The sequence below is a fragment of the Daphnia carinata genome, chromosome 5 (genome assembly GCF_022539665.2).
Source record: "Daphnia carinata strain CSIRO-1 chromosome 5, CSIRO_AGI_Dcar_HiC_V3, whole genome shotgun sequence".
Lineage (NCBI taxonomy): Eukaryota > Metazoa > Arthropoda > Branchiopoda > Diplostraca > Daphniidae > Daphnia > Daphnia carinata.
Genome location: NC_081335.1, coordinates 2,322,880 through 2,343,988, shown reverse-complemented (window position 1 = coordinate 2,343,988; position 21,109 = coordinate 2,322,880). Strand labels below are relative to the sequence as shown.

At 40.8% G+C, this 21,109-nt stretch overlaps 4 protein-coding genes across 5 annotated transcripts in view; 3 read left to right on the top strand and 1 right to left on the bottom strand.

Annotated features, from left to right (window-relative positions):
• The first annotated feature begins 2,526 nt into the window (after positions 1–2,526).
• On the top strand, positions 2,527–7,544 carry LOC130696499 (regulator of nonsense transcripts 2-like). Its single transcript, XM_057519573.2, has 17 exons — positions 2,527–2,720; positions 2,802–3,194; positions 3,259–3,600; positions 3,667–4,056; positions 4,124–4,217; positions 4,282–4,450; positions 4,513–4,660; positions 4,727–4,945; positions 5,015–5,512; positions 5,575–5,754; positions 5,817–6,008; positions 6,068–6,130; positions 6,193–6,330; positions 6,392–6,584; positions 6,651–6,889; positions 6,953–7,045; positions 7,141–7,544. The coding sequence occupies exons 1-17, from the start codon at positions 2,646–2,648 to the stop codon at positions 7,252–7,254; spliced, it is 3,540 nt and encodes a 1,179-aa protein (XP_057375556.1). The 5' UTR covers positions 2,527–2,645; the 3' UTR covers positions 7,255–7,544.
• LOC130696495 (cationic amino acid transporter 2-like) lies at positions 7,047–10,473 on the bottom strand. Its single transcript, XM_057519569.2, has 13 exons — positions 10,084–10,473; positions 9,883–9,984; positions 9,650–9,778; positions 9,393–9,548; positions 9,203–9,307; positions 8,966–9,130; positions 8,775–8,899; positions 8,614–8,711; positions 8,504–8,543; positions 8,326–8,425; positions 7,957–8,265; positions 7,727–7,893; positions 7,047–7,658 (listed from the first exon to the last, which is right to left on the bottom strand). The coding sequence occupies exons 1-13, from the start codon at positions 10,235–10,237 to the stop codon at positions 7,500–7,502; spliced, it is 1,809 nt and encodes a 602-aa protein (XP_057375552.1). The 5' UTR covers positions 10,238–10,473; the 3' UTR covers positions 7,047–7,499.
• An 881-nt stretch (positions 10,474–11,354) lies between these two features.
• LOC130696494 (protein O-linked-mannose beta-1,2-N-acetylglucosaminyltransferase 1-like) lies at positions 11,355–17,105 on the top strand. 2 transcript variants are annotated; one of them, XM_057519566.2, is made up of 16 exons: positions 11,355–11,423; positions 11,563–11,710; positions 12,004–12,394; positions 13,632–13,722; positions 13,798–13,910; positions 13,972–14,151; positions 14,447–14,678; positions 14,793–14,920; positions 15,467–15,537; positions 15,602–15,862; positions 15,927–16,128; positions 16,204–16,394; positions 16,465–16,573; positions 16,664–16,735; positions 16,841–16,950; positions 17,024–17,105. In XM_057519566.2, exons 3-16 carry the CDS (start codon positions 12,215–12,217, stop codon positions 17,091–17,093), a joined length of 2,010 nt encoding a protein of 669 aa, XP_057375549.1. In that variant the 5' UTR covers positions 11,355–11,423; positions 11,563–11,710; positions 12,004–12,214; the 3' UTR covers positions 17,094–17,105. The 2 variants fall into 2 exon arrangements, with proteins under 2 accessions (XP_057375549.1, XP_059351448.1); XM_059495465.1 differs by lacking the exon at positions 11,355–11,423 and having other exon boundaries at positions 11,450–11,710.
• A 2,196-nt stretch (positions 17,106–19,301) lies between these two features.
• Positions 19,302–21,109, top strand: part of LOC130696498 (cell adhesion molecule Dscam2-like) — a 31,479-nt gene continuing 29,671 nt past the window's right edge. Inside the window, exons 1-2 of the mRNA XM_059495435.1 lie at positions 19,302–19,596; positions 19,780–19,908. Of these exons, the coding sequence (XP_059351418.1) occupies positions 19,836–19,908 (73 nt within the window). The 5' untranslated portion in view covers positions 19,302–19,596; positions 19,780–19,835. The remainder of the gene's footprint in view (positions 19,597–19,779; positions 19,909–21,109) is intronic.

Below are 21,109 nucleotides of genomic sequence, written 5' to 3'. Positions count from 1 at the left end.
AAAACAACAGGATATTAAGAAAAGACTAACATTTTTCATTAGTTCCGTTTTAGTGTTTTTTTTACGGTTAGAAAACGTTAGTTTGTAACTATATGAAGGCATGTATTTATTTTATTAGTGGTTTGTGAAAGTAGATTACGGTATGGCAATGCTATGCCTCGTACCCAGTTTATTGTTTCCTTGCCTGTATTCAACATAAGCTTCTGAAAAGCTAGGTGAACAAGCACTGTGCATCAAAAGTTAAAGGTAGTAACTTAAATTCCTTTTTCTAGAAAAAGTACTTTACAAATGGCCGAGTTCCCCATGAGAATCATTGTGTGTGCATTAATTTTGCCATAGATTCTGTTTTAATTGTGGGAGTGTACTACATAATGAGATTTTGACAGTATCTATTATGGCTGCTCGTGTTACCAACATGTTTGTCATCATGACATCGAAAAAACATTTTGTTTTTCACGCCATGTGTGACAATTTCGCTTTATGTGTTATCCCTCGGATAACACTATGATGACAAGCACTGATGAGAAACCGTTGAACGACCGTTTATTGCCTTTGTTTTGTATGTATTTCATTTTTTAATTTATGTTCTTTCTCGCGTCCCCTAGATTCAGTTGCGTCGCCCGATGTTGGCCTGGCAAACAATTTATTTGAAGTATGCGGAGCAAGGTAACTGTTCAACAACAGGTACCATATCTTTCCATTGTTTTTCCACGTTGTGAAATACCTTGTGTACGTTTACTACTAACTCACGCGACCGCTACCTGTTGCGCTGTGTATTAATGTTACATCACACACATGCCCCGATGTTGAGCTCCGATCACACTAATGCTTTCTTTTTATTAATGATTTTGTGGAATCCTCTAGAATATTCTATTACAACAATGACGTGCATAATGCCAGACTAACATATTGTCCCGATAGCCGCGACAAACCAAAGTAAACCGATACAAGTACGAATGAAACCATCCATATCAAACTTTCTCGGGAATCACGTTTTGTGGCAGAGTTGTATAACAATACATGGGCTATCTAACCTAGAATCATCCCAAATGGTTTGACCATGCACAGGCGGAATGACAATTGATGTTTTACTAGAAATGTCAGCTAAAATCACGAAGACACGTGTCCCATCAGGTAACTAGTTGTCTTACTTGTGTTTTGTGAATAGATTTACGCTTCCAAAAGATTTTTTGTAATATCGATGTATTTTGAAATGAAGGATGGAACCGACAGCATACATAATTTTACGCCGTGACGCCAGGATTTCAAAAATAAATCACCCGTGGGAGTTACGGAAGCATATTTTATTGTATGACTCAGTATTTCAGGTGACATAAATACTTAACCACCTAACGATCACGAAGAAAAGTAACGGTCTTTCCAGCAACATCACATAGTTAAAAAGAATGATGTTTATCTTTTACAACTGTTGCAATAAGAACATGTAGTTCGCTATCGTAATTGTATCGTACAAGAAATCCATTTCTCCGTCGTGTAGTAATGTTTTCGTCCATGATGCACGCACCATTATTGTTTACTAAGCAACAAAATAATCATTTTTTGTTTCCGAAACTTAAAATTTCGGGTTCATCTATTGGTGCACTGGTTGTAAAATTTTGTTCACCAAGACATATGTCGACAGAGACAATATGTCTCATACTAAAAACCTATCGGTATCGAAGAGGGTCACATATCCCGATGATAAGCTGCCTGCATCCATGAACCTAGTGGCCATGGGGAGGCTTACGAACAACCTACGAGCTACGATTACCTCTTCTCTACCTAAGTTTGTGGGTCGATCTTTAACTTGTAGTGAACGGTACTACAGATCGTTTTTTTTGTGCCATTTTAGCCCCTTTATAGTAGGCATGGCTCTTCTTTTTTCATTCTTCTCTTCTTTTTTTTCTTTCTTCTCTTCTTTCTTGAGCGTTGTAGATGATGTCCGAAGTGATGAGGATGAAGAATCTTGCGTAATCCGATGAGATGAAGATGCTGAATATTGCGTAATCCGATGAGATGATGAATCTTGCATTGAATCTTGAATGATGATATTGGAGGGTGGTGGAAGGGAGGAGAGGGTGGTGGGAGGAAATGGAGGGCTTGGAAAGTGGAGGTAGCGGGACTTGAACCCGGGACCGACAGAATACAAAGCGAGGGTGATAACCTCTGTGCCAGGACCGCACATCCCAAACAAATTTTGCTTTCGGTGTCACCATTCAAATAGGCAGCTTATGCACGTATCGTTTAAGTGAGGTATGGCGCTGTTGCATAGTGTGTGGTTGCTATGCCGATTCCACGGGTTCGAGCCTTTGTTATTATATTATTTGAATATTTTTTTTTGCGTTTAGCAACACACTAGTAACTTTGCGCCGGTCTAGGAACAGAACTGGACCTCCTGTCCCCATTTTTCCTTGTTTTATTTTTTTATTAAGTAGAGATTTCCGCATTTCTCGTTTTGCAAGTCGTCGCCTTTAAACGGCAACGTTGTTCTGTATGTTTTGTTAGCCAACATTTAGTCTGCTACAGTCGAAAGAGCGATCGTGCCCAGATTTTTTTACCGTCAATATTTTTAAATATAAAAAGTATAAACTCGCCTGGTTTCCACTTCAAAGTAATTTGTTAAGTTTTGAGTTTCTTTCATCAAAATGGAATCTACCTCAGAGGTACCTGATGACTGCTGTCTAGTAGCTGATGAAGCAGAGAAAGAAGCCTTAGCCTTGGTGTGTTGCAATTATCAGATCATAACAGTATGTTTACTCGTGCACTGTTTATAGCTTTTGGTACTTTTGTCATTATTTTAGAAAATTTTCAAAGAAACAATTGCAGAAATTGAAAGTCATCTGGCACATAAAGCACAGCTAAGAAGTAGACTACACACAACAGTCCAGAATCGACCAGAAGAATCCTACTTCTCAAAACTAGATTCAAGTATCAAGAAGAATACAGCTTTTGTGAGAAAGCTAAAGAACTTTACAGAAGCCCAGAAAGAGAGCATTTTGAAAGACATCAACACACTGAACCTGACTAAATACATCAGTGAAGTTGCTAATGCTATTGTCGAAGCAAAATTAAAAATGACTGATATTGCTAGCATTCTGCAAGTATGTGTTGTTCTCCATGAAAAGTATGCTGACTTTGCCCCTCAACTTCTTGAGGCATGGCAAAAAATTCTTTCATTGAAAAAAGAGGAAAAGGTAGAACCATTCCCATGACCCGTTAGTTTTTGAGTTTACTTCAACATATTTTTTGTGTTTGCAGGTTTCAAATCCTAGTAAGATGAGAGTTGATGTTCGTTTTTATGCAGATTTGATATCTTGTGGAGTCTTGACTCCTAAAGAAGGTCTTCCTTTGCTGGGCAGTTTTCTCACCAATCTTATTCACGGCGATAAGGAAGAACATAACAGTGCCACCATCATTCTTGCGTTTTGCAAATTCTGCGGGGAAGATTACGCAGGTCTCGTTTCACAAAAATTATTGAATGATGCTGAGCGCTTTAAAATGACGGTTCCGACTAGCAATTGGTTACCACCTGACAAACGTCAAAATGTTCGAAACCTATTACGTGAATACTATTCATCTCTTTGTAAACATCTCATTCAGGTGAACTATTTCATTTCTAATCTTATTTCTTGGCAAATAGTTTTGAATTTGACTTTGTTATAATAGGATCACAAAGAGCTACAGAACTTTGAAAGACAAAACCGACGAATCTTACAAACTAAAGGAGAACTGAGTAACGAACGCAAAGAAAAACAGGAGGTGCTAAACCAGAATTTTGCAAAACTTTTGAACATGAGTCAGCAGTTTGCAGACATTTTGGCAGAGGAGTTGCCAGAACTACGACAGGACCTTAGCCCCAGAGACGAAGAGTGTTCCGTGCTCGAACTGTGTGAAAATATGTCGGACCAAGCACGTGAAACTCTAAATGAACTTTTGTGGGAGAACGAGGAAGCAAGACAGTTTTACGAGAATCTACCCAATCTGAGTGTCTATTTGCCCAACTTGGTTCCCAAAGTTACCATGGAAGCTCCACCTCTCCCTGATCCTGCCGAACAGGTAGCTATTACCATCAACAGGCGCGTTGATGAATTATTCTTGAAAAATTTGTTTGTGTGTTTACCAGATGATTGATATTGAAAAAGAAGCCAAAGAAATAGAGGAAGGGGAACAAGCCAAGGAAGAAGGCGACGAAGATATCAAGCCTGCAGAGTTAGAAGGCAAGAGTTTACATTGAATTTAAAAGTTTCTTTTTCATTTAATACTAACAGGCCTTCTGAATAGACGAAAAAGAGGATGTTGATGTTCCAGTCAGCCTACAGTCCAACAAAGTACTCCTGGATAGTTTCCTTACCACCCTATCCGCCTGCGTTAACCGAGAAATGATCGATTCTGCGGCTATTGAGTTTTCCACAAATCTTAACACAAAACATAATAGAAAAAAGCTCGTCAGGTAAATGTATTGATGAAAGTAAAGACTTCATTTCACGTAATTCTCTTCTATCGGTGCTATAGGGCCCTATTTACTGTCCAGCGGACGCGATTGGATCTCCTACCCTTCTATTCTCGTTTGGTGGCCACCTTGCATCCGTATATCCCAGAAGTGGCAACGGATTTGTGCAATTTTCTTAGACAGGATTTTAAATATCATGTTCGGAAGAAGGTTTGTATAATGATCTTTTTTTAAATCCATATTTCGAAAAGTTATGAATCGTTTTTGTCTACCTAGGATCAAATAAACATCGAGACCAAGGTGAAAATTGTTCGGTTTATCGGAGAACTAACCAAGTTCGGCATGTACCCGCGGGCAGACACGTTACAGTGCTTTAAGCAGCTTTTGCTAAACTTCGCTCACCACTACATTGAAATGACCTGTCATCTGCTTGAAACGTGTGGACGTTTTTTGCTCCATCAGCCGGATTCCCACCAGCGCACAAAAGTCTATTTGGTAAATGACTAATCCTTTTCGATATGGTTGAAGCACTGCCTCTATCACTCGCTAAATGTTTTACAATAGGATCAAATGATGCGGAAGAAGTCAATGCTCGCATCAGACTCGCGTTATCTGACGATGATAGAGAACGCTTACTATCAGGTCGTCCCTGTGGACAGCAGTTCACGGAGTAGTCATATCAAGATCCGTCCTCCACTTCATCAGTATATCCGTCAACTTCTTTTTGTGGAACTCGGCAACAAGGGATCTACCAATAAAATCCTCAAACAACTGCGAAAGCTCAACTGGAAAGATCCTGACGTAGCAACGTACGCCGTTCGATGCTTAACGTCTGCGTGGAAAGTCAAGTTCCCCAACATTCGTACATTGGCTGGTGTCGTGGCTGAATTGACGCTCTATCAAGAGTTTGTTGGCCACCGAATCGTGGACGCTGTCTTGGAGGACATTCGATGGAGTCTGGAATTCCCCATATCCAAATTCAATCAAAGACGCGTGAGCATGGCAAAGTACCTGGCAGAGTTATACAACTACCGCATGGTAGAGTCATCGGTCGTCTTCAAAGTATACACATCGCCCATTCTGATTTTTAAACACGATTAATAATTTTTTATTTGTATGCATAGGTTCTCTACACCTGCATCACCTTTGCGGTTAGTTACGATCGTAACGTTGAATCAGAGTTGGATCAGCCCGATAACCTTATGCGCTTGCGGTTAGTCTTGACCATCCTTGATACGTGTGGCGTCTTCTTTAGTTCTGGACTAGCCAAGAAGCGGCTGGACTGTTACCTTGTTTACCTTCAGGTTTATATTATAATTAAATTGGCATCAGGAATATTGATTAATTATAGTTATTTTGTTTTTAGTACTATCATTTGTTCAAAAGGTCTTTACCTATTTGGACAGAGGACAATCCCTTCCCAGTAGCAATAGATTTTGGCATTAAGGATATGCTGTTATCGCTGCGCCCGAAACTTAAGCCTTATAAAACCTTACAAGAAGCTGCTGATGCTGTGGAAAATTTGGAAAAGGAGTTGATGAACAAGCTTTCGCAAGCTGTAATTAACATTATTGTTAACTATTAGCGACAATTAAATCAACGTGTTTACTTTTTCAGATGCCGGAGTTACGGATGGATATGGTAACGGCTGACGACACGTTGGCCTGTATTGAAGAAGAGGTAACATTTGGTTAAACATTTTGCTAAAGGAAAAATAGTAAATAACTTTTTTATTGTTTAAGGACATGGAGGAAGGGGAGGAAATGCCGGAAGTGGATGATGATTCTATAAATGATGAGCAGTCGCTTTCGCGTTCCATGTCCCAGATGACGACACGCGGTGAAGCCACCCAACCGGACGATGATTCGGCCACTGCAGAGGCAAGTCAGACATTTTGGATGTGGGAAATAATGGGGAATTAAGGCTAGAGATCTATTGTAGGATGACCGTTGCGTCGTAACTGCCCCGCGAAAGGCGCTATGCCCTGAAGATGACGATTTCATGGCAGCTCTTGATCGTATGGTGGCCGAAAATATTCATGAAGCATATTCGCGTGGCAAAGAAGCTAGCAAAGCACCAGCTGTCGATATTGCAATCCCTTGGCAGGTTAAGGCCTCGCTTAAGAAACCCAGTGGTGCGTTAAGATTGCATTGTGCCACGTCCACTTGTTTGCACTAATTAATTATTTGAATGATTGCAGATGGGTCCGATAAAAACTTTTTGGGCGATTCCATTGGAGGTGAACTAGGAGGAGCCTTGGCTGCTGCCGAAGCTTCTTCCGCTTGTGCAGCTGTTGCTTCATCTCCTCCGTCGGCATCTCAGGACAATCCGACTGTGAATTTCTTCCTAATGACGCGTAAAGGCAATAAGCCACAGTTCAAGAATCTGGCCCTGCCTTCAGACTCTGAACTTGCTCAGAACCTTCGAAATCGCGAAGAGGTATGTAACTTGACTCGTAGGTGAAAAAGACCATCCCCCTCATGTTTTTCTTTGAATTTTTAGGCGGAAAAAGCAGAGAAAGAACGCGTGAAAAAGTTGACGTTGGATTTCAACGAACGCCAGGAAGAGGAAGAATTCCAAGATTTGTACGGAGGGGTAAGTTGATTAGCGAACCGGGAGTTCTCAATTTATTTATCAGAATATATCTTTTGACACGAGTAAGGAGTTACAACACAACATTTGTTTTATAGGCAAATCGCCCGGCTGTGCACAATGTCAATCGCGATCGTCGCGGTCGATTCCAACATCCCAAAGGTGTTCCAGACGCAGAGTTGATATTCGGCGGAGCGAGAAAAAATCGATGAAAGTCAGTGATTTCCGCAACATGTTCAGGATGTGATTGAAATTTTGAGCAAATAAGTAAAGAAAACGATTCAGAAACATCACGAAGTAATCCACGGGTGAAAAGCAAATTTACAATGGGATCTTGATCTTATTTGACGTCATAGTTAACATCATATTTCCCCTGCATCCGTTTTTCTTCCTTGCTGTTCCGCCAGCCGTAAACAATGTATACAGACAAGCCTGACAAGACAAAAGAAGTGAAAAATTACTGTTTGAGTCCAATACAAATACTGTTGATTTTTCTTTTCAACTTGCCTATGGCCATGTAAATTGAATACTGAACCCACGTAACCATCCTCATATTAACCATGAGGTAGGCGTTGATAAAAATACTCAACGCTGGCAGTAATGGAACTAAAGGTACCTAAATTCAAACGATCAGCAAAATAAATTAGTAACTGCACTTATCAAAATTTACTAGGAACAGTATACTTTGAATGCTAGCTGCTGTGGTGATTGTGGCAGTCGGTGGATGGCCACTAGTAATAGAATTAAAATAGCTGTCAAACTTCCAACTAAAGCTACAGCCCACGTTTCCTTCTCCACAAGGCTGTCAGCCGTGTAAGAAAGGCTCAAACTAAGTGCCAATGCAACCAGCACTAGATCGTAAAGAAATATTACGTATGAATATTTTGAATTGAAATGGGAGCTTTTAGCCTTACCATAAATGACAGTGAGCCAAGAAGCTGCCTTGCCACTAGATCCTGTTGGTAGGCGGCCGCGCTGGACAAAAAATTGCCGCAATATAGTTTGGCTTTCAACTGAAGAGTCGGAGACATAACGAATTTGATTCTGGACGACTCCGGCCAACAGTCCAGTCACTTCGCCACTCTCAGATGCTGTTGTCATATTCTCTTCTGGCTGATAGCGTAAAACAATAATGCAGGCGGCTACTAAGGCAAAAGCGAACAGAGTAGCAAGTGCCATCAAGTCCACTAGATCTTGCAAATTAAATAGGCAGGCAAACAAGGCTGTGGCACAACAAATAAAAGGTTACATCATCGTTATTTAGTGAATACTAAGAATGGTACCTGCAGCTGTTCCAGAAACAACGGTCGCGATCGTAGGAGTCAGAGTTTTAAAGTTAATTCGTGCAAGCGCTTTAAACAGGAGTCCATCCTCTGCCATAGCCTTCAATCATCGTTAAATTTGAAAACCCAAGATAATGATTAATGTTTTTGAACAATTAGCAATTGTATTTCAACTTACGTAGACGATGCGTGGCAGTGGGAATAGTGCGCCAACCAAACTGGAAAACAAAGCAAACTTAACCACATAGCATGAAGGAATTTGCATAACTTACTACCAAATCTAAAAACCTGGTAGAAAGACCAAAGAGTGTTCCAATGCTCACTACCCAACGGGCAACGGGCCATCCAAGTTGTTCAAAAGCGTAAGGGATCGGAGTGTCAACATCCTGGCAAGAAAAAAACAACGATAAACAAATGGAAATTAAAATAACAGGTAAAAATAAACAAACTTGAAGGTAATAAGGCCAGATGAGCGTTAAGACAGCAGCCATTGCAGAGTATGCGACAAAAACTATTCCCAAACACATGCAAATGGCCAGTGGAATGGTTTTCCTTGGATTCTGAGCTTCTTCACCTAAAATTAATAGAATTTCCGACATCAATTTGCTTGAATAAAAACGATTCAAGTTTGAACACATACTAGCTGTGGCAATTGTATCGAATCCTTGGAATCCAAAGAAACAAGTCGCAGCGCCAGCAATAATCCCTTTGAATCCAAAGGGTAAAAAGCCGCCAGATCCAGCTTTCTCTCGAACATTGGGGTCTATAATTTCTTCCGGCCGGATTTGCCAGTTATGAAAATCCACTGTTTTTTGGGGGGAGAATCAATCGCTTATTAACTTAATTTACCCACCATCGTAACGGTTATTTTTCTTACCTTTAAAACAGCCACAGACGATGACATAGGAGACAATGCACAAGTTGCAGAGTGTGAAAATGTTGTTGAAACGGGTAGACTCCTTGACTCCCAAAGTCAAAATGGCTACAGTATAGAAAACAAAAACCGTAACGAATTTGTACAGTTAAAAGGACTCGAAACTCTATGTAATGGAATGAGGATAAAAGACCTGTCAAGGTGAGCACTAGTCCGAATGCGAATAGATCTGGGTAAGTAGCCAAGAACTCGACCCCCATGCTGAGATTTTCTCGGAAATAGTTCCGCATCGGATTCCCTAACAGTTGATCAACGTATCCACTATAGCCGCGAGCTACACTGCTCGTACCTGAATAGTGATAACGAAATTTGATAAATTAAAAAAGCAAGCAGCGCGAGAAAAGATGAAAGATCTCTCAATCTTTCGACCGTTTATATATATATATTTACTCAATACGAATTCCAATATCAGATTCCAGCCCATTAAGAAAGCCAGTCCCTCGCCTAGCGTGACGTAACAATAGACGTAAGCCGATCCGCAACTGGGAACGCGAGCTCCAAACTCGGCGAAACACAATCCTGTGCAAACATCAATCATTGGTCATGAAGGTTAAATAAATTAGTCGTTCATTATCTGATTTTGGATTCAAAAGCAAATTATCAGAAAAAAATAAGCTGAATACCAGCTAAGAGCGAAGCTATGGCAGCGACAAAAAATGAAAGAATAACAGCAGGACCAGCTTGAGTTTTGGCCACGGTTCCAGCCAACACGTAAATTCCAATACCTAAGATTTAGTTGAAAGATTATTTTTTTTTTAAATCAACGTTAACTGCTAATTTGTTGAAATTTTGTTGACAAATAGAAAAACAAAAAAAAAACTTACCTAGAGTACTGCCGACTCCTAGGGCCGTCAAGTCCCAAACAGTGAGAACTCGAGCTAATTGACTGGTGTTGAGCTCGAGCGATTCACGAGCCATCGACTTCCGTCTGAAAAGGCGAGTCAAAACCCCCGAAACCACATTACCTAAGAAACTCATCTCAATTGTCTGTTGATTGGTCACACAAGATGGCTCGAAGAAAGAAAAAAACACATACACTATCACAGAAACACGACGAAACAGGACAACCTCAATTGCAACAGGCAAGTGAACTTGATCGTTGAATACCACCCTTCTTGTCTGTTTTCTTGTCTGTGTTCTTTACCTTGCCAAAAATGACTAAAGATGAGAAATCGTAGAAATAGAATTGCATCTGACTAGGTCAATAGCTTAATACTGTATGACCTGAGTCGATGAGCTGTCGGTGGAACTAGCTTAAGGGACAAAAAACGACTGAGGTTTGTCTACAGTTCTGAAGGTCGCCCATACGCCATTAAGCTCTGTAAACTTCCCACGTGCCTCGGGCCGGCGCCCAAAATGTCCTTATCAAGTGTAAGAATGTCTTTTCGGATTTTGTCTCCCTGTTTTCATTTCTTTGTGTTAGCAACTGGATGTGCTAACTGCTTCTTGTTTATTCTCGATATCATTCGGGGACGTGGAATGAGCTTTCTGATGGTAAGTTAAACTATTTAGGCAATCCCCACGTCATTGTATTTATCGATGTGGAACTCGCCGAAGAAACCGCCCACCCCATATGGTGTAGATAAATGTGGAAAAGAAAAAGATTAGCGGAAGCAATCAACTCGGAATTTTTATCTCGCACTGATTCAATATCATTAGAAGAAGGAATTTTTCCAAAGTCATTGAAATCCATCACGATAAATTACGAAAAAAATGGCCGTGTGAAACTTTTTCTTTTTCATGCCACGATGCCACACTTATTTAGTGTTGATCATCAGCCCCGAAACTATTTCCGAAAACAACAACTGATACGCAAAAATTGAATGCAGAATTTGAAAACAAAAACGAAAGTCTCACGCGCCTGCGCCGCAAAGACTCAATTCTTTTTCTCCTTCCTTCGTTTATTGCACAACACATTGTTAAGGCAGACTTTTGCTTCTTGTCCGGTAAGCTCCTCTAGAGCCAGGCTTTCCGACTTCTTTTCCCGCCTACTTGGGCTCCCGTTCAACATTTATTTATTTATTATTTGCCCCTTTTTTTTTTCTTTTTCTTTCACCCATAGTTCCCGTACAGTCCTGGGTAACTGCCCGTTCAGATCTCGTTCGTTGCTTCCGTGCTATCCCACCCCCTTTTCTTTTCTATATTCCGTGTCGTCCACGATAAGGTAAGTCTCTGGCAGTTGCGGTTCTACCGCCGGTCTTATCGGTTGCATTATAACGTTCCTCCCGTTCTATTTTACCTCCTCTATTTTGGGACGGTTGAAAAACATTCTCGATCGCCGTTCAATTATTCTCCTCACGCAGTGCGTGGATCATCTTGGCCGACGGGGAGGGGAAAAATGGAGGATGAACGATCTAAGTTGATGGTGAAATAATTGCAGCTACTACAATTTTAGTGTGACGTCCTTCAATTCCATCCGCAGCTCGTGATTGTTGCAGTGAATCATTAAAGGTTATTTACATGTTAATCTTACGTGTACATCCGCAATAACGAGTCGACTGTTTGTGTTGAATTACGTTTTCAAGTGCTCTAATACTGGCAAATTGATGCGCACGAGTGGTGTGGCAGAGTGAAACCAGAACATGGCAGATCCTGGATCTATCCTCCCTCTTATAGACTCCTATATTTGCTCCTTACCGTGGCTAATACTAGACATGTTTTTACAAGAAAAAAAAAATTTATTAAAAAAAAAATTTACATGTACTTTGGAAGTGTATATTTAACTCTCCCTTTCATTTGTGTAGGCACGGTTTCAATCCAATCACAGCGGACAGACACCAAGGGTCCATCCATCATGCGGCGCATCTTGTGATGTCGTTCGACGTGTGTGGCTCGCGTAGAAGACAACACGAAAAGAGAGTGCTGCTGCGTCAAAGTATATATGTCTAAAACCTACTGTGACGGCCATAAAACTGGGGAAAAAGACAAGAGACGACAGAGCGTGACGCCGAATCGATGGAAAAGGACCAGTGCCCGGTGGATTATTATTATCATTCGTGGTCGAAACGGTGGCCGACGAGATCGGCTACGAGAATAGTGACCTCGTCCGATAACATTTCGACTAGTGTGGCTACGCATCAACGCCACTGCCGATGCAACTGGATCCGGAGAAGGATCTTGGCTAAGTTATGCCGGGTAACGATTTCGTTTCTTTCTTAGACCTTTAACTATTAAAAATAGGGACGAGTTGGCATTCTTATGCGCACACACACACACAAGACCTTAATGTTAGTTTCCCCCTCGATTTTAAGATATAACAGATGGATTACCATCCGTCGACTAGAGCCGCTTCTGTTACGCATCAAAAAGAAAGGGGGTAGAAAGAAAATAATCGTAATAATAAAGCATTATCGTGAGAAACAAAAAATCATTACAGCCCACACAGTCCACCGCGCATAAAAAAAATCAGGGCCCGTAAATTTGAATGAGGAAAAGTGTTGTTGCGGTCGTGATTATTGTCTTGTAAATCCCAACCGACAAGTGCGCTTTTCAATTGACCAAATGGTGCGTAAACCGATTTGAAAAAAGGCTCCAACGTTGCATTCTATCCTTTAAAAATCGATTGCTCTATTATGTTCTGGGAAATGTGTGTAGGATGCCCGCCACGGTACTCGAGTGTTATCGACGTTGGCGGACATTCTGACGTCGAATACATTTTCATCAAGAAGTCCATTAGACTAGAAATTGGAAAGAAAAAAAAGCCATTTGAAACCATCAAGACTCTCTGCCCTCTTTCACACTGGGGAACTTGAATTATGCTCAAAGAGAAGACGAGAGAGTGGATCCATCTGAGATCGGAGTAAATATACTCTCGTTCGTTATTTTCCCTCTGAAGTTTTTCACGATATCGTTCACGGCAGATAGAGCTCCTGGAGGGCCCTAAAATTTCGTGTGTGTGTGGCAGACGGTTGAAAAACCTCCGTGACATTTGCGACGTCAATTGACAGAGAAGAAGATGACGATTATTGCCTTCTACTTTGAGTTCTTTGGTTTTGGAGATGGACTAAAGCAGCGACTTGGACATAATCTTGTTTGTCCGTTTCTTTTTTTCGAAATTCCCGATTGTTCGGTGCATGCTACCGCATCTCTATCGGTCGCAGAATAGACAGGAAATTCGCTCCGTGCTGCTGCCTAGTCAGATTATCATGCTTGCATGATTTCTTATACAAGGCATCGTGTACACACGTTATGATGCTTTCAGGCCCCCCTCTTTATCTAGGCCGCTATAAGCTCAGTCAGTTGATGATTGACAATCAGATCAATCAGTGAATCATAGACTAGCAGGCTGTACATAGATGCACGTTAGTTTTTCATGTTTTTTTTTTCCATAGTATCGTCATTGTTTTTTTTTTCTCTTTTTCTCTAATTATAGACGACGATTGTAATTGTCCTAACGCTAACGATTCTAGTCAACCTCATCTTTATTCTGGAATTTGGTTACAAGTCAAAACTCATCATTTCGGGTATGTTCTTTCCTATTTTCAATTGTGATTGATATTTTTGATCGATCCTTATTTCTCATCATTTTTTTTACACAGATGAACCTACCAGCAGAGCCAATATCAGCGATGATGGACAATCATACCAATATCTAACACTAGACATTGTTTCTAGTCAATCGCGTGCGGCAGTCAGCGTAGATGGAGCTATGGTCTTCTTTATAAAGCCTCTTTTTTATTGACATCTTCTTTCATATTTCTTTCCTTTTATAGATGATTGACGATAACGAAGTTGGTAAAGGACGAGGTATTCACGTGCTAGTCTTGAATCAAAGAACGGGTGCCGTAATGGCCCGGCAAATCTTCGACACCTATTCGCCGCACGAAGACGAAGCGATGAGCCTCTTTGTCAACTTAGTATCAAAAGGGAGAATTATTGTCATGACCATTAAAGTGAGTTCGGTTTACCCGCTTTTTAGACTTAGAATATGCACTGATTTTTTTATCTCAACAGAGCCTATCGTAGCTCAGTACTTCATTATCCCTTGCACAGAGTTAAAAAAAAGGGTTTATCATTATATGAAAATGTAATCCCACCAATTTTCATTCAATTTACAAAAGAAATTCAGTGAGGTACTGGAGAACCCCCCTTTTTTTTAAACTGTGCAATTGAATTTTTAATCTATTGAATCCATGGTATTATTTACCTTTTAAAGTACTTGCATTAATATGGCTTTTAAAATACTAGGACGAAGGTTCGTTCCATTTGAAGCAGCCGGCCAGGGACCTCCTGCAGCGATTCGGCTCGAAGAATTCCCAGATATTGGGCTGGAGAGATACGTGGATCTTCGTCTTCCAGAAAGAGGATGCGAGAAGAGGCGGCATGTGTTGCGAACATTTGGGTAAAAGCTCCAATTTCCTGTCGTGGGGCCAGCCGCTTTTGGTGACCTGCAAAGTTCGCCTATCGACTGACCAACATGGTTTGCCACTAAACATATTCTCTTTTCCTCTGTTGCTTATCGACTAGCAATATCTTTTATATCTACCCCTTTCACAAACCTTGGCATCCCGTGGCTTAACATGGACACCGATAGAAGAGGAGTGCCAATGGCCTGACACGGAAGAAAATCAACGCCGTCGGGAATTCTGCAGCCGAGTCGAAGGCTACGGAAGCGTCTGTGATTGTCACCAACCTACCCCCATCACTTTTCAGCCGTCTCCGGTAGATAATAACTGAACTAACGTACACTTGCTACAGCTGTAGACATTCATCATTCCCTTATCTGATGAGATATTAAGCTTGAACAAGACTGCCAACGAGACTGTCAAACCCATTCGCCAACTATCGATTCCCAATCATAGAAGCTCCTAAATAGAAAGAATTTACTCCAATAGGATTTAGATTTATCACAAATGTGATCGTGGACGAAGGGAAATGTGTCGTCTATTCGTACATCCCTTCGATGCCCGATGTTCGTTCATTTCTTATCGGATGCTTGCTTCGATCGTGATGACGTCGGTTACGTTGTTCAATCGATCTCTTAGTTTCACACGATACCACTACAACGGGGTAGCTTGTGGGTCAAGCTCATTGTAGACCTTTACAAACTACAGTGGGTCAAGTTCACGTTAAAGTGTTATATGGGCATAGCGGATAAGCCGACAACCTCCCACCCTTTATTAAACATCCATTTAGCTGTGGGAATAATGCAAACAACACTTTTCATTTAACAGCCTTAGAAATCCTAATTCTGTTTTTTTTTTTCAGATTCCAAGTAATCAAATTCGTAATGTTCCTGTGGCAATCATTGCCAGCGACCGTCCTCGTTATTTGTACAGGTATTGCGCAATTGATCATGTATTGAGTTTAATAGTATGATAACTATTCTTATTTGATATGCAGAATGCTGAGATCTCTATTGAGAGCGGGTGGTGCCAATAAAGAGATGATGACCGTGTTTATTGACGGTTATTACGAAGAGCCCATGCAAGTGGTCCGCCTATTCGGTTTGAAAGGAATCCAGCACAAGCCACTGGGCATCAAGAACGCTCGCATTTCTCAACATTATAAAGCTTCTCTATCAACTCTTTTTAAACAGCATCCGGATTCACGTCACGCCATCTTAGTGGAGGAGGATCTGGATGTCGCACCCGATTTCTTCCAGTGCGTTTGAGAAGAAAAATTCTTTACTCTGGGCTCATCTGACCATGCTTGTTTTTATTTACAGTTATTTCAGCCAACTGGTGCATTTGTTGGACGAAGACCCAACACTTTATTGCGTGTCGGCCTGGAACGATCACGGCTACCAGCACAGCAGCGTCAATGCGACGCTGCTCTACCGAGTCGAGACAATGCCCGGACTCGGCTGGATGCTGTCGAGGAAGCTATTCAAAGAGGAGCTCGAACCTGCATGGCCGACCCAAGATAAAGTATTGTCCATGTGTATATTACGTGGAAAAAAATGCTTGTAACTCAAGTTGAATGTCCTCTTCCTTTTCAATTAGATGTGGGATTGGGATATGTGGATGAGGAAGCCAAGCGTCCGACGAGACAGGGAGTGCGTGATTCCAGACGTGCCACGCACCTATCACTTCGGTGCCAGCGGCTTAAACATGAATTCCTTTTTCCAAGATACTTATTTCCGAAAAAGGGCGCTCAATAATTTAGCGGACGTTCAACTGCACGACATCGAGAAGTAAGTTTAGCGCAAAGTCAGTTGTAATATAAAGCAATATCATTCTCGCTTCCATCAACGTTGTGTCAAGCATGAAGGCTATTAATTACGAGCGTGTCATCGAAACGGCCGTGTCCAATGCAACACTGCTTGATCACACCATTTCACCTTGCGAAGAATCTTTCATTCCCAACGTCGCGGTACGCTTGCGTTTGTCTTTAATAGACTTGATATTTTTTCCCATTGCAAACGTTTTTTTTTTTTTAAACAATATTTTTTTTGAAATTAAGGGTGAGACGTTTGTGATGTATATGAAAATGGAGCACGCTCGGGACACCGTCACCTGGTTGCAAATCGCCAAGGTAATTATTTATATGCACAATATTATTCAAGAGCCACGAACCAATGCGTGCTTAATCCGTCTTCAAAAACTGATGGTTTTTTTTCCATTTTAAAAACGCATAAAGTGCTTCAAGATTTGGGATTTGGATGCAAGAGGATCACACAAAGGTCTATGGCGATTCTATTTGAAAAACAATTCAATAGTGGTCGTCGGTGTTCCGTTCTCTCCCTATTCGTGAGTATCACCGTGATAGCTAATATCCTTTTAATATTTAAAGATAATTTTGAAATTATGTTTGGATTCATAGGAAATTTAAACCGACCACGCTGAACCCGATGGAATTACACCCGGCAGTTACGACTCGTAAAACCAATTAAGGAAAGGAAAAGTCTAGGCTGTTAAAACAATGGATTACGTTCAGGAATAATGTTTTTTGATCACGATTAGCTCACGGAAACAAAATCATTAAATCGGCATCAAATACTTATGATCGAGGCGATGTAACTATTAGGTGCGTAACTGCTTAATGTGTTTACCTATGCCATCTGTACAATTTTTCATAGGTGTAATATCAAAAAAATTTGTTGGTTAAATATTTCAGAATATCTATATCGAGCATAGTTTTCTATGTACACATTGTCCACCCGAAAAAAAATGTTGAAAATAAATTTTTAAAAATTTATTTCAGTATTTTTATTTTCATTTATTGTAAATTTGGCAAGGCCTCACAGCCATTATGCCTAATTTGGAAAATTGACAACGTCATCCTCAACGTGGTGGCGCCATAATTTTTTCGATAGTTGAAGTAATGTGTCGAGGCTGTGCGGTACTCGTTATCCTTCGTCGCTCAAATCTCATCATTCGATCAACATACTAATTCATCTGACACGCGTTGTTGGTCTCCAGGAATGCAGGAAATATCTGTTTGGCACAGTATTAGAGGCAAAAGCTGCTTTGACTCCCCAACACCTGGATGGCGATCAACCGGATGAAGTTCATCAGAAGACGAACAGCCCATTCAAACGACTACGGTTTCAAAGTGAACTATCACTGCAGGTTAGTTTTTTTGTTGAAAATTTAGAGGTTAAGCTTTTTTTTTGGAAAGATGTAAACGAGAAAATTGATGATTGAGTCGTCTTGTGTGAGGCCCACGTCACGTGCAGTTCTAGGCCACTGAGTAACTTGAATAGATTGGAATAGATTGACCCTAGGCCTACAAAAAACGTTAAGAAGGCCACGCCTCTCTTGAAATTCGGCCAAAAATGTGAAAAATACTGCCAAGTTTCGTTGGCCTCACTCAACGCTCTTTGAAACCTTTTTTCATCGTGAACTATTGTTTGTCGTTATCGTCGTTTTTGAGAGAAAAGAAAGATATCAATGAATGAAGAACAACTTGTCAGCAAAACCCCTTAAACAAAATGGCTTCCCTGATTAAGCGTTTGGGTTCTCAACATGTACACAGCCTTGCTTATGGCCAATGCAGCGAATGCAGTTTGTCCTAGAGGGAGGGTCTCTGATCCATTGGGCGTACGAAATAGAGGCTGGCGTTTGAAACGGCCATGTGTAAATCATTACAAAGCATACTGTGTATGTTACGTAAACAGTGCCCCTGCTACAAAAACTACGACAACTTTGTATTTACGTTTCGGTCCTTAACATTCTTGCAAGAAGTTTACGTAGAGGGAATTTGATTGAATTAAACTCTGTCCAAAAATTTGGGTTGTGATCGTTTTCTTTTCAAACCGACATTGTATTATTGACAGTGCATGATGCCATTCGCCAGCGCTACTGACAGGTCTACGACGTTTCGTTCTGAGATATGAAAGCTTTTATTGATTTCTCTTATTCCATCTGTAAGTTACAAGCTCCGACACGTCAGTTTGTCTGCCAAAATACGAAACTGTGTCCATATCTACAGCCCTCATTTTTTAAATTTTATATATAGGCACCCTCTACCGTTAAGTCACATCAATCTCACCATTTGTTCTAGTCAACCTGGTAAAGGCCTGTGCACATTTGACAAAAATAAATCCTTAGTCACAAAATTAACAAGATTAAACGCTTTTTTTGTAGCAAGGTATTTCATGATATCTCTTTCCTTTTGTAGAGATATCATAAGATAGGGTAATACTGAATTAAGGTAATCAAAGCTCCCCCTTAATTTTTTCTCGGTTCAATCAGAATTAAAAACAGCCATCCATCATCTCCCCCCGAAACAATACAAAAACAAAGACACCCACAGAACTATAAAACAAAGGTTTATTTAGTAGCCATTTGATTTATAAATCCTGCTCGTGTGTTTATTGTTTAAGGTAGCAATTAGGGTAGTAAACAATTTCTTTGTGTTCGTGTTTGTTTCAAAACTTGGTGGATCCTCAACGTTCAATATCCAAAATGACTAGTAGATGGCAGATAGGTGCTTGAACGTCAATTTGAATTTCAAGCCAAGATAAAAGCGCGATGAAAATTTGCTGTATGATAGAGGTTTTACCGCACCCGTTTTAGCATGTCGGATAGGGTAGTTTACAGCGTGTTACTCTTCCCCTGCTTTCTTTCGGCTGCTGTTTATAGTCAGACAGTTTGCTGACACCCAGTGGACAAGACCTCCGTCTGTTCTTCTCGTCAACTCTTTTGGATATTTGGACTCTTTTCCTATTTCTCTTTCTGCCTGCACCAATTTGGATACAAAACTTTGTTTTTGCTAGCATCTGGTGCTGGGAAACCATCACCAAAAGCTCCTCGTCAACCTCTTCGATATTCTTTATCGAAAAAAGTGTTTCTCAGTGTCTGCGTGTGTTACTTTGTTGAATTAACCATTCTTGTGTACCAGTGAAGTCGTGCTGCTCCTGGTGTCTGTCTCGTGTGTGTGTGAGTGTGTGAGTGTTTTTTTTTCTCTTTTTTTTGTTGTGTGTTTCTCTTGTGTGTGTTGAGTGTTCCGAGTTTCTCTCTTTCTCTTTCGGGTTTGACCGAAAACGTTATTCATTCGGTGGAAGAAGGAAGACTTCGTCTTTCTGTTTTCAAATGAAAAATAGTGCAACATCTATTGTTATGTGTTTTATTTAGGAATTTCGTTTTCCCTCCGGGTTTCGACGCCGACGTCAAGAAATTCGTCCGTCGCCATGGCGGCCAATCGACGCTCAGCATCCCATCGTTTCTCCCTTTTCTTCCTGGCAATTCTCGCAATCTTTTCCGGTAATTTCACCCTGTTCTATCGTTTCGTTTCTTTTTTCCGTCTAAAACTTCAAAGACTTCGTTATTACGTGAACGGAACTGGGTAAAAAAGAAAATCTTCCCACGTGTGTAGCCATCGCACCCTCATCTGTCAAATGTCAGACGATGATTCAACAGCATCATTAACTTTCTTGCCCACATGTTCAGACTTTGTGTCAGGCCCACTATTCGACTGTCGAAATGTCGTTTCACGGCGATAGAAAAGCAGGAAATAAAAAAAACTGAAATCGCTGAATTTCACTTCAACGGCTATGAAATGGGCGAAGTTGAAGAGCCGTAAGAGAGGGAGGCACGTATATATTCAATCAAAAGAGTCTGCCCTCCCATTTTTTGGCCTTCAACTAATTTTGAAAAAAAAAGCCTCCTTTCGTCCGATGAAAGAGAGGAAATGAAAATATCCTCTCGGACACGGTAGTAAATAAGTAGTGCGGTACTCACGCGCGTGTGTGTGTGTCCCTCATCGAATCTTCATAACTTCCGCGTGCGCGCGCATCCACTCACCAAGAGGATTTGTCAAAAGACATTCTTCTTTTTTTTTGTAGATGAACCGATCGATACCGTATCGTTGTCGGATCTTGGTTACTCTTTCCCGCATGGCCTCTCCCTTTTGTTTTGACACTTAAACTGATATCTTCATCTCTTTATCCGACATTGTTGCTAACGTAATTTTCCTCCTGGCCAGCCCAAAAATCAGCCATTTCTTGAAGCCAATTTTTTTTTCTCAATTACCAGCTTATCCCCTTCTTTTATTTTTTTAGTATCGACGATCGTGTCACAATTTTTTTTATTCGAGTCTTGATCTGCCACCTGTCTCGACCTTTTGTCGTGATATATCGACTTCCGATCATTTGCGAAGATACCCTCCCCACCTTTGTTTTCCGTCTACTTACCGTAGAATCAGAATAACAAATGACGATTGTCGTCCTTGTTATTGCGATTGTTGCCGCTGTTGTTTGCCTAATAAAAAGGCAAACCTGCGGTTCTTGCCGCAGCTGTGTTCCGTCTAATTAGAACGTGCTTGAAGCTTTCGTTCAGACCGGATGGTACACATTTCCGCACTCGTGGCCACGTCTTTGTTTAAGAGGAAATAGTTTTCTGTACCAAAAAAAAAAGCATTCCCGTTTTTAGACGTCAAAAATTCCTGCTCACACTTTTTCTGAAT